Below are 13,330 nucleotides of genomic sequence, written 5' to 3'. Positions count from 1 at the left end.
TTTTGTTTAATTTTGCATTTAATTTTATATCAAAAATTATCTTTAAAAGATGAGAAGAGGTTTGTTTATTTGAGATGTTTAGTTCTTTTCTAAAAACACTTTTTTTGTAATTTAACTTTCAACTCTAAACATTGATAGCATCATTATTAGTACACTCTAACTGCAGCATGAGGTTGTAGATCTCTTCTAGAGATTGTCAAAAAGAGTTCTTTTTAGGAGCCTCACACAAATATTTAGGATACATTTTAATCTACTTATTTGTTTTGATATTTTTTTGACCTATTCCACATTTAATGCAGAGGTTTGTCTGGTCGCTGGGAGAAGTTTTATTTTCTTCAAAACAAAGTCTACGGAAAAAATTCTGTTCCTCTCAAAAGTGATCATAAATAGAGGAGGTTACTTTTTGTTTAAATTTTAGGCTAAAATATAATCAGTTTTGTTCTATTTATTTTAAATGCAACTTTTCTATTTTACAGGCTTGTCCTTCTGGTAAACCTAACATGTTAAATCTTCATATAATTATGCATACTCATGATGACGTAGGGTGGCTGCAAACAGTTGACACATATTACGACATGTGTAAGTCAGTGATATTTAATATGATATGCATATTGCATTCAATAATATATTTTTAATACATGTTTATTCTGCTCTTCTTTCATAAATCAATTTATGCATTAAGTTGTAAATACACTGTTCAAGGTGAAAAGCCTTAAATGGTTCACAACTATGTGCTACCTCGTCAATGTATACACATGTGCATAAAATTTATTGTATAAAAGTTTTGTCGACCTTCTTTTGTTCTAAGAGCATAATTGATGTTCCTATATTTATAATCTGCCTTTATCTGAAATGTATATTTTCAAATTTAATTTATAAATAATCTTATAATTTTGTGAAAATAAGGAAATAAATATTAAAAAAAAAATTTGCTCAGCATCTTTGTGAACCAGAGCATAAAATTCCATTTGCCGGCTCACCTTTAAATATTTCAGGTGTGCAATTTTACTTCATCTTTTAAAATGCAGAGTTTTAAATTAAATTATGCATGCATCTTACCTCAATTAAACATCACATGAAAATGGTCTTAGGTCTAGCAGCGAAATTTTTTTAAATTTTTTTTTTTTAACTTTAGATCAGAAAATTCTGAGTTGCTCTCTTTTCATCTTACAAAACCATTGCTTCTGAAAACATTGCAGCCTTAAGGCAACCTCATTTTGATTAGTATTCTTGCAATAAATATGTTTAGATTAAGTTTATAAATTTTTTTTTTGTGATTTTTGATCACTTAATACGACATCTGTAAACATTTACATTCTGTTCATATTTTTCATGACTTTATAAATGTAAAAGTAACTAGCAATAATTTTTACGAAATGAAAATCTTTTAAAGTAAACATGTGTATGTTGTCGGATTTAACTCCCTTTGGGAAATAATCTTTAATAGGTATAATTATTTTGATATCAACTTTTAAATTTTTCATTGCAGGGGTGAATGAAATAATCTCTTCTGTTGTTAGTACTCTCATGCAAAATGAAAATAGAAAATTTATCTATGTGGAGTCTGCCTTTTTTACACGATGGTGGGATGAACAGACTGATTTAACTAAAGAATATGTTCGTCGGCTAGTTAATGATGGTAAGCTTATCTAATGTTTAAATTAAAGTTGCTTATTTTTTTTTTACCATTATAATTAAAGAATGTACGTACTGGGCAAGTGCATACCCTCCAACTTATGAGGATTTTAAAAATAATTCTTTCTAGTGGTAGCGAACCAAAGTAGAAATTTTTAAAGCAATCGGATCTCTCATAAAACTTTTATCAGAACTTAAGAATCTAGCCATATGGCCTGCACTTTTATAAGTAATAGTGGACAAGTTACGCTAAAATTAATTTTTTTTAAATATTAAGACATTAATTTTGCTACCGTCTGAAAAGAAGATTTCTGAAACTACGGAAATTCCGTAGCAGTTGGAGGGTATGCAAGTGTTACCCAGGCATTGGTTTTGAACCTTAAAGACTACCGTGTTGATAATTCCATGCAAGTGTAGACCCTCTTGGATTATCACTCCAATTAATCTACTTATTATTAATAATAACCACATTTTTTGATTGATTTGATTAAAAATGCTCATTAGTTACCTAAGTAATGATACATGGATTGGTGATGTTGATATTCACTGATGATTGTCAACATTCACTGATTTTAATGTTCCACTGTAACATGTACATTCATTTTAATCTGTGAGTTAACAAATGGGCAGATTTGAAAAAATATTTTTTCCTACTAGACGTTCCCTCTCCAAAACATTGCAATCTGGGTTTGCTTTGTAGAAAAGACTATCATGAAGTGTGATTTTCTATGTGTTTGAAAAAAGATTATTCAATTTTTATATTGTATTTCACTTATATTGTGTTCTATTTTATAATTTTAATACCATCAATAAACTGTCTATTCTTAAAATAGACCTACAATTTTATCTTTGTGTTTGTTCAAAAAATATTAAATAATTAATGTTTGAAGTTAATTCAAGTACTAGTACCTGTATTCTATGAATGAAAATGGCAAAATTGTTTTACCTAAAATATTTTTGTTTAACTGAACTATTTTTATGTTTCTCTTTTCTTAAAAAACAAATTTGTTCCAAACAAAATAATCATTTTAACATTAATAAAACATATTTATGAATAATAAAATGTTTTAAAAGATTGTTTTATTAAGTGTAGTTTTTTGTTTTAATTATTATTTTTTTTAATATCACATTATTTTGATAGAAACTTATCTCTCTTGGTTTTTGCTTACATCAGCAAAATAAGAAATATCTTTTAGTGATGCAATTATTTTGACTAATTAAACATAATTTTAATGTCGGTAGTTTAAAATTTTTGTTTATTTCTATAAGTTTATGCATTACCTTCTATAAGTTTATGCATTTTGTGTCTTTAGTAATTGCTAAAATAAAATATTTTTGATTAATATACTGAGTTTAGTTAAAGATTTAAGAAACGTATTTAATTCTTATTTTGTTTTTTAACCATCATATTGCTGCAGAAATAATCTTCCAAATTAAAAAATAAAATGTAATGTTTTGAATAATTTTTAGAAGTTATAAACGGCTCTTAAAATAACTGCCATTTAAATGAATCACAAAAACTATATCATTAATATTTATAAAATGTGATTCTCAGATAAATTCTTAGTTTCATTTAATACGTAACAAACCAGATTAAAGTGATTTCATTGTTTTCTATAATATTGTTATACAGGTCGATTAGAATTCATAAGTGGTGGATGGAGTATGAATGATGCAGCTACTACTCATTATTTGGGTATTATAGACCAGATGACAATTGGTTTGAGATGGTTGAATGATACATTTGGTATCTGTGGGAAACCAAAAGTTGGTTGGCAAATTGACCCATTTGGTCATTCAAGGGAACAAGCATCTTTATTTGCTCAGGTTTGTAGAATTAAATAAACTTTTATAGCAAGCTTGAAATTTTTAAAATTGTAATTGATGGTCAGTTTTCATTAGTTAACTAGAAGATGAAGACTTCTTATTTTTTCATAATCCCTAGAAAATGTGCAATATACTACTGAGATTAATCATTATCAATTGTAAGCAAATGTATTTAACATTTTATTGTAATTGGTTAAATTAATTACAATTATTTTATAACTCTTTACTTTTAACTGAAAATTGTGAAAAGAATGGTCAGAGGATTAGAAAAAAATATTTACTTATTGATTTATAGGTTTTCTTTTCAGTGTTAAAGTTTTTGAGGGAAAAAGATGAATAAAAAAGATATTCAAATTAAATCTTTGTTTACATGCTTTTGGTTCCCTACTGACATTGGAGAGAAAAAAAACATAAATTCAGAAAATTTCTCAAAACTAAATATACTGAGTGTTCTCTAATAACTGCCCTTATATATTTTTAAAGTCCTTGTTACAAAAAAAGTAAAAAAAAAAGCAGGCATATAAAAGGCCTCAAATGATACTAAAGTCAAGAAAAGGCAAAAGTATTATTGAAATCTAATGAATTACTATGAATGAATGCCGGATTGAAAATATCAAAATTTGATTTAACACTGTTTGAGACTTATCCTCACTTATATGTATTTATATTTTGTGATCCCTAATGTGCATTAGTTTTTTTTTTAAAAAAAAAATTTGTTTTTGAGTAGGATTCCAAAAATATATATATTAAATGTAGCCATAATGGAATACATAAATTTTCCTACTTTTTTACATTTAGTAAATTAATTTCAAGTTTCTAAATAATGCTTCTCATCACTAGTTTGTTTTTCAATAGTGTTTGAGATTTATCCTCGTTTAAATATTAATTTGTGATCTCTAAAGTGCATGTTTTTTTAAATTTATTTTTGACTCGGATTCCAAAAATATGTATATAAAATGTTGCCATTATGAAATACATAAATTTTGCCATTCTTTTACATTTACTGAATTAATTAAAAGTTCCGTAAATAATTTTACATTCAAATGTCTACTTTTTTGAGATTATACATCAACATTGCATAGAAGAAGCTTAAAAAAGTATGTAATGTTTACAAATTACTAAAAAAATTGCTACATTTAGCTAATATGATTTTTAACATTATTTAAAATTTTTGAATTAAAATTAGTAAATAGATGAAAATATAGATTAAGGAACTTATGGTATGATTCTGAACAACTTCCCATTATGACATTTCAGCTAACAAAAAAGAACCAGTGTGTTCTGGCCCTACTACACACCAATTTCTTTTATAAATTAAATTAAAACATATTTAAACTAGAAAATTTAACATTGTTCAGCTGATTTTGGGTTATTGCTTATAATTTCTAATCAGTTTCATAATAACAAGAAGCAAATATTTTCGGAAAAAAAATTTTTTTAATAAAAAGAATAAAAATTAGAACCTTGCAAAATAGGACATCATCAACCCTTTAGAAGACATAATTAGTACAAATATATTGAGCACACACTAGTATATTTCTCAAGATTTTAAAAGGCACTGTGCATAAAATATTATTAGAAACTAATGAAAAAGACAAGACACTATGTGCAAATATCATGTATATCCTCTAAATGCTTGTTGAATAATTTTTATTTTTATTGGTAGATGGATTTTGATGGCCTGTTTTTGGGCCGTATTCATTATCAGGATAAGTTTCATAGGGAAAGTACAAAAACAATGGAATTAATTTGGAAGTCTAATCCAAGTTTAGGTAAGTTTGCACAATTTAATTATGTTTCAACTAATGTTTTTTAAAATTTTTGTTGCAATTCATATTTGATTCGCANGTTCAAATCATGTCATTGATTTTGAGAATCACTGATTTAGACAATTAATATTGAAATATTGAGTTAAAATTTGGTTTATTATAACCTTTTGGTTATCAAGCTAATCCAACAAATTTGTGCATGAATTTCTGTGTTATAGGTTACATTGTTCTTTACTAAGTAAAACCAATTTGTTATAAAGGAAAGTTAAGTAGCTAAGTTCTATTCTGAATGTTTAGATTTAGAGCCAAAATTAAAAGGGCTAATTCTGTAAACTATCATTTAAACAAGTGAAATGTAACTTTCAAGTAAACTGTTATTTTAAAATATATTTTAATAGTTTAAAATTGCAGTTTACTTAATATATCATGAAATGCAATATGTTTTCTGTTATTATAAAACATAGAGAAACTAACTTTATTTTCTTTGCAAAACTTTATAATAACATTTTTTAAAAATAGTGTGATTGTTTTGGTTATGCATTGCATATTTTTTTTTTATGGTCACTTGTTAATTCAGTGCATAGTTGCTTATGATTTAATATTTTCTTTCTATGTTGGTTTGATCACTTGCCCAACCCTTTCTTAACAATAAGAATAGATCTTTGAAAACATTTTGAGAAACCTTTTTTATAATTTTTAATGTCATATAAGACGTTAAATTTATTAGGAATATTACTTTATTTACATCGCACTAGAACTGCACAAATGGTTATTGACTGTCTAGAAAACATCCCTCAGAGTGATCTGAAAAAATGTCATCACAATTTTGATCTTCTGCAAAGGATAACCAGATGACCTACACTCCTTTGTTTTGGTAACCTGATGATCTGCACATGAAGTCGAACACTGTTAGATAAGTTTAACAAGGACCGATACTGCTCACCCTCGATCACTAAACAAGAGTGGTCACCCATATGTATTAAAATATTATAAATTAAAAATATTTATATAATTTAGTATGAGCAATGTAAATTAATATTTGTATAATTATTTAAGTAAATCATAAAAATTTTTAATATAAAAACTAAATTTATATAAATCAGTTAAAAGTTCTATTAAATTGCCTAAATAGTTTATATTAAAATCATTTGTAATCTTTCATTGTATATATAGATGTATAATAATATAATGACATGTATAATTTTATATAGAGGATACATAGTTTTTTGAGTATTCTTTGAACAATGTGTTGTCCTACTGCTTTTAAAAAAACTCAAGCAAATTGTGAGAAAAAAAATAGGAAGAAAGAAGAAGACTTTATACCATGACTTCACAAACCTTTACTAGCTTTATCAAGTAGTGTTTTAGTAATTAATTATGCTATGAATTTTTTGCTATATCATAAGAAGAATCAATAATTTTTTTACAATTTTATTTCTGCTTACTATGATAATGTTGGTATAAATAAAGTTGATATTAAAGTAATCAGTTGATATTAAAGTAAAAAATGGTTAGGAAGTTACCAAAACTTAGAAATAAAGGAATATTTAGGAGTGACTAATGGAAATAAATCAGAATAGAAAACGCCTTTTTTTTTTATCTTATCCCTTTTTTATCTTTTTTTTTCACACCTAAAATAGATTTATGTGTGATATTAATTATTCCATATTATTCTCTTATTTCATTCATAATAATGTTTTTTAAAATTAGTTTACTGAAAACAGCTAACCTATCTAAATCATTAATGTGACGTAATTTTTTTATTTTCACTTTCATTTCATACTTACATATGTATGTGCTTACTTTTGATTTCACATAAATAAATTTTAAAATTTTATCTTACTGTGCAATTGAATTATATTATAATTGTAAAAGTAATATTTTCTAAAGAGATTTTTGAAACTTCCTTTAATTTGTATTATGTTACAGAAATATTCATAAATGTAATGTTCAATTCCTTTTTTACAGGCAAGAAAGCTGATTTATTTACTGGTGTTCTACCTAATGTTTATTGGCCTCCAAAAGGATTTTGCTTTGACACATTTTGTTCCGATGAAGAACTCACAGTAAGTAGGTATCTTGCAGATTTTGAATATCACTATTAAATTAATTTAAGAAATTTAAAATGTACTATTGAAATTTTAGTTATAGTACCTGCTATATTTACATTACATTCAGGTTACATTAGTTGTTATTATAACATAAAAAGTCAGAACTTAAATGTTTTAATAGCTTTAGCAAAAGAAATTGTTGAAAAAATCTGCAAAACCTCTGACCTTTATTTTAATCAGAAATATTAATCCAGTGACCTTAAGGTTATTTTTCAATATGTTAGATTGAAATATTAAGCAAAATTGATGAACATGTGCTATAATTTGTGACTATGTAGAATTTTTTTATATAAATTTTAAAATAAAATTATAAAAGAAGACATATTTTGTCTGTTAAACTGTAATTGTTTTTTAATTTAGCTAACTCTAACTGTTATTAAATGTGTTCACTTTTTCTAAATAAATATTATCAACAGAACAATTGATTGTTGATCTTCATTCTCAGAAACTACTTATAATAATATATTTATTACTCTTTACAATAATATTCTTGATAAATGAAAACTTATTTATTTTTACATCAATAGCTATTTATCTCAAGTTCAAGTAAAATTGATATTTTTGACTTTAGGCAGAATATTTTTGCATTCAATCTTTTTTTTACTGCGATTTTTCTGTTAACATCTTGTCATTTATGTACCCCCGAGTTTGCTGAAAATATAACATTAGAACAGTTATATTTTTAATGGTAATTTGAAAATATGATGTTCTTTATTTTAAAAAATCTGTTTTTTGGGTATCAGCTATAATGTGCATTTTGATTATTTTAAAATGAATGAATTTTGTGTTCTGCCTAGAAAATTTGTTATTGTTATTAAATCTTTTTGTACTACATCAATAAATTTATTTAGTAGAACATTTTCTTCAAGCTTTTGTTACTTACTGTGTCGAGTGTCGATAACTGTTATTTAAAGTAACAGTTATGCTTTCAGTAGTAATTTTAAATGGATAACTAATTTTTGAAAATGTGATTTCTGAGTTTGCAATTTAGTTTGTAAACTTAAAAATCTAAGTTATATAATTTCTAACCTTACATACTATATGTATCACATCTGCAACTTAAGTTGTAAAGAATAATTTTTTCTATAATTTATGTTCAAATCATGTCATTGATTTCTGAACCGGTTCACAATAAACACTAATGAATTTGTAATGAATATTGAAAAGAAATAACAGTACAGCTGTTTCAAATCTAATTAGGTAGGGGAAAGGGGCCAACGTGGATAACTGGAATAAGTCTGTTATTTATATCATCATAAACTTTCATCTGCATTTGCATGACAATTTAGTTAATTATAAAGTATTTTGATTATTGTGGACAAAATAATTTTAAAAAAATTAAAAAGATATACATCTAAATTAACTTCTTTATCATTTGATTCAAAATGTAAATAAAACTTCTAATTTTAATTTTAAAGAAAAATATTATCCATGTTCAAAGTGATGTTTTGTGAAAGTTTTTTTTACATTATTTTTTTTTTCTTTTTAAAAAAAGCCACCTAACAACAACCACCGAAAGATATTCTGTAACTAAAAAAAGCCATCTTTTAATATAAACAGTTGCTCAAAATTGTTGTTTTACTGTTGAGTAACATGCAAAAAGTTACTTATAAACTGTTAATTATTAACCATTGAAACCCTGAGAAAATTGTATTGAAATTTTCTTGCCATGCATCACTTACACACATAAAAAATTTTAATACTAATGTTTAGAGTGTTAAGTGAATTGTTTTTATAAATTGCTTAACTTGTTATTCAACACCACTCTTAAGTTTTTTGTTCATTTTATTATTTATTTACTTTATACTTTTATTCTTTTTGGTAATTTTTTTTACTTTGTTTTATTTTTAGGAAGATAATATAAATTTTAAGGCTCATAGTTTTATAGTTTCTGCTCAAGAACAAGTAAGCATTGCTTTTGATTTTCCTTATTACTTGTTAATTCTTATTAACATTACCTGTTAAGTTAAAGCAAATATACTTGTGTTTTAAAATTTATCATCATCATGATTCTTCTTAGTCTTCCTAATTGCTTTGACCTTTCAAGAGTCAAATCATTTAGGAATACTATGAAAAATATTTTTATTAAATTTGGATATATACACAAATTTTATTCAAATACTTGTTAATTTGTATTAACATTGCTTTCTAATTTCTTGTAATTGTTGTTATTTTGCAATTGATCTATGATACTAATGTAATGGTATCAAATTTATCATAAATGAGTTTTTCATAATGATTTTTTTTACTGTACCTAGTTGTTTTGATCTTTCAGGAAACAAATCATTTAAGAAAACTGGGAAAAATATTTTAACTCATGACAAATATTTTAACTAAATTTATGTTAATAATTTAATTTAATTTATATACTTGTTAATTCTTATTAATAATAAGTTAAAAGAAAAATATTTTATTTTGGTTTCATATTCATCATAATTCATTTCTTCATAATTATTCATCTAACTTAGTGCTCCTAATTGTTTATACCTTTCATGAGTCAAATCATTCAGGAATACCAAGATAAATATTTGTATTAAATTTATATAATAAAATATAATATCTAGAAAATATTTAAGCTACGAACAAAAAATAGAAAATTTTTTTTTGAAATTTTTGTAATAGAATAAAAAGATAATGGCATTGAATTTACAGTTTCTTGTTTATTTAAACCAGGCAAAGTTCTATAAAACAAATCATATTGTCCTGACTATGGGGATGGACTTTCATTTCCGAGATGCTTCAAAATGGTTCCGAAATATGGACTACTTAATTAGTTACATTAATTCATTAGTAAGTATAATAGTTTCATCAGGGTTTTATCCATCTTTAAAATATAATTATAATATAAATTAATGTATATAATTAATAATAATATGTGTTATATATGTATATATTAATAATAATAATATATGTAATTAATAACATATATGATAATTACATATATAATTATACATATATATTATTATAATTAATTTTATTATTTAAAAAATTTGTAGTATTTATTTGATTATTTTATACTGACTTAAAATTGTTTTCTAAGAATTTTTAAAGTTATGTTCATATATGAGATAAATTTGTATATGAGATAAACGGAAACGTTAACACATTTTAATAAAATGAAAAAAAAAATTTTTTTGTTTATTTCTCTTCATCATCTTGTTTATTAAGTGGATACTTTTATTAAAAATTAAGAAATGTTTTATTATTTTCATTATTTTTTAAGTGTCTCTTTAAATAGTAAATTTTTTTTGTTGGGAAAATATTGAATGCTTTATTAATTGTTTTAATATTGTTCCTGCAATGAGTTTAATAAACTTTTGGTAAATTTTTTTCTTTGTAAAAATATTTAATATTTTTTTTATCAATCTTTATTATTGTTGAAAATATTCCTCCATTAAATAGGAAGAACTTTCTTATTTTTTATACTTAAATTATTGTTATTTGTTTCCTTTTCTTTTCTTTTAATAAGTATATGTTTCAGTAGTTTAATAAAATTTCCATATCTAGGCATTTTAATGCTGAGTGTTAGAAAGTTAAGATGTTACATCCCAAATCAATAAATTTGTACTCTAAAATATTTCTTTGAAGCTATTGTTTAGCAGTAATCTTGGTTAATTTAAGTATGCATGAAATATTTTGCAACTATATGTTCTAGCAATGTTATAAGTGGCAAACTAAAATGACAAAATCTTTTCGATGTGTTATTTTCATTAACCTAAGTTGTGATTTCAATCATAGGGAATTTATATGTTCTTATTTATATGTTCATGTAGCTTCTACAGTGGTTATAAATTAGAATCATAATTCAGAGAATTATTATAAAAGTAATACAAAAGTATTTTAAAAATAAATTTTAAAAAAAAGTTTAGCAGGCTTGGCTAGTTTATAAAATAAAATATTTTCATTTGATTAATAGTATTACAGGTTATTCAATTATACAGAAAGATATATATCGACACAATCGAAATCTAATACTATGTCTAATAATGTCTTGAATAATCTAATAATTTATTCTATAATATGCTATAGTGTTTATTTTATCTTAAACTTTATTTCACAAATTTTGATTTCATATCTTTATGCATTTCGGCCATTATCTGACCCATTTAATTGGCTCAGCATTTGAAAATCATATTTATAAATTGTAATTTATGGTAGTGATAATTTAATTCGTTATAAATATTTTGCCCATAACATTAAATAATAAGTATTAGGAGTTTTCTTTTAGCAAACAATTGGAACCAATGTAAATGCCTTTTATTCTACTCCTACCTGTTACTTGCACAGCCTCAACAAAGCAAACGAAACATGGACAACAATGGAATCAGACTTTTTTCCATATTCATCTGGAAAACATGAATATTGGACTGGTTATTTTACAAGTCGACCGTCATTAAAGTACTATGCAAGAAGATCTAATGCCAATTTGCAAGTTTGTATTGTTTCATAAGCCTTTTCTTATAATTTTTTTTAAAAATGTATTTTTAAAAAAATTTATTTGATACATTTAATTGATTTGATGTTAGTTTTCTTTCTTATTTTGAGTAATAGGTACACTTTTTGTTTTTGCTGGTCCGTTTTATCTCAAATTGCTATGTTCAGTAAATTTGTATTTGCTTAGATGCTCATTTTACACCTTCTTGCTGTTTTTTTATTAATTGTTGTAAAAAAATAAAATAAATTCTAAAGATTGTTGCAAAAAAATAAAATTAATTTTTTCAAACAAGTTAAAATTAATATTACTTTGGCTTGTGTTATGCATTTGTATAAAGGACTAAAAAATAGTCTTAATTTGTTTAAAGTATAGATAAAGTATAAATTTATCAATATAATTTCAATAAAGAGAAAGAAGTTTTAAATACAACATTTTTAAAAATAAGTATATCTGATATCAAAAGATAGCTGTTGAAATTGATTTAAGATTGGTTTTAACTAAAGCTAAAATGTAGAGCAATAAAATTAACATGCATGTGTATTTTCTTCTGATATTAGAAATAGATGATTTTAATATAATTGTTTATATGATATATCCTTCATGTTAAAAATTTATTGTTTTAATTACCAGTTGTAGCTTTTACAGAAACTATTGTATTATTACCTTTACATAAACAATACTTATAATTTTATTATTCTTAAAAAAATACTTTTAAAAATAATACTTATGTGTTTATTATTGTTTAATATTCTAAAATGAAAATTTTTTGGTTTCATATATTTCTGTTTTTTTTTTATAAATATTTTTTTAAACTTCTTTTAGATCTGTAAGCAATTAGTCACTTTATCAGACATTAAAGATGCTGACTTTATAACACTAGGTAAGTAGGAAGTTGATATCTTTTTTTATGTATCACTCTTTTCTATAAACATTATTTTCTGTTAATGTCAATATTTTCAATGATATTTTTTATATAAAATATTAAAATAATTATTGATATTATTATTTAGCTAAAGCACTTGGAGTAATTCAGCATCATGATGGAATCACGTAAGTCAGTATAAGTATTCTACATTATATTATGTTTTAAATCTGAAATATTAATAATAAATAGCCTTTCAAAATCAGTGGAAATTGTTTTAGTCTTATTTATTTGCAGAGTTAGTGAAACTCATAAAATGCCAAGTGCTTACGTATAGTGCAAATTTTAATACATTGTAAATGCCAAACTACAAATATTAAACTTAGTATAGTTTTAATTTATCATGTTGATTATTTAGAATGTTTACTTTGAATCTGGTGTATAAATAAAATGTAATATTTCATTTTAATTCAAAATTGTTTTTAATTTAAAATACAAGCAAGCAAAACATGATCTCAATCATGTAAATGACAAAATAAATAAAAGAATTAAAATAAAGAAAAATTCTTAATATTTTTGGAAACTTTTTCTTCTTCTTTTTAGTGGAACTGAAAAACAGCATGTTGCTGAAGATTATATCTACCAGCTGTCTGAAGGAAATCATTTATGTGAAGTTAATATTTTACTGTAT

General features: G+C 24.1%; 1 protein-coding gene across 4 annotated transcripts in view; it reads left to right on the top strand.

The window, feature by feature from the left end:
- LOC107448633 (lysosomal alpha-mannosidase) overlaps positions 1–13,330 on the top strand; it is a 74,705-nt gene that overhangs the window by 39,453 nt on the left and 21,922 nt on the right. For all 4 annotated transcript variants that reach the window (XM_043053903.2, XM_043053904.2, XM_071178881.1 and 1 more), the window contains exons 3-13: positions 477–579; positions 1,490–1,639; positions 3,269–3,462; positions 5,129–5,234; positions 7,200–7,297; positions 9,194–9,247; positions 10,016–10,132; positions 11,571–11,774; positions 12,600–12,657; positions 12,788–12,827; positions 13,243–13,312. In XM_043053903.2, coding sequence (XP_042909837.1) covers positions 477–579; positions 1,490–1,639; positions 3,269–3,462; positions 5,129–5,234; positions 7,200–7,297; positions 9,194–9,247; positions 10,016–10,132; positions 11,571–11,774; positions 12,600–12,657; positions 12,788–12,827; positions 13,243–13,312 — 1,194 coding nt within the window. The remainder of the gene's footprint in view (positions 1–476; positions 580–1,489; positions 1,640–3,268; positions 3,463–5,128; positions 5,235–7,199; positions 7,298–9,193; positions 9,248–10,015; positions 10,133–11,570; positions 11,775–12,599; positions 12,658–12,787; positions 12,828–13,242; positions 13,313–13,330) is intronic.

The sequence above is a fragment of the Parasteatoda tepidariorum genome, chromosome 3 (genome assembly GCF_043381705.1).
Source record: "Parasteatoda tepidariorum isolate YZ-2023 chromosome 3, CAS_Ptep_4.0, whole genome shotgun sequence".
NCBI classification, from domain to species: Eukaryota; Metazoa; Arthropoda; class Arachnida; order Araneae; family Theridiidae; genus Parasteatoda; species Parasteatoda tepidariorum.
This window is presented reverse-complemented; position numbering and strand designations above follow the sequence as displayed.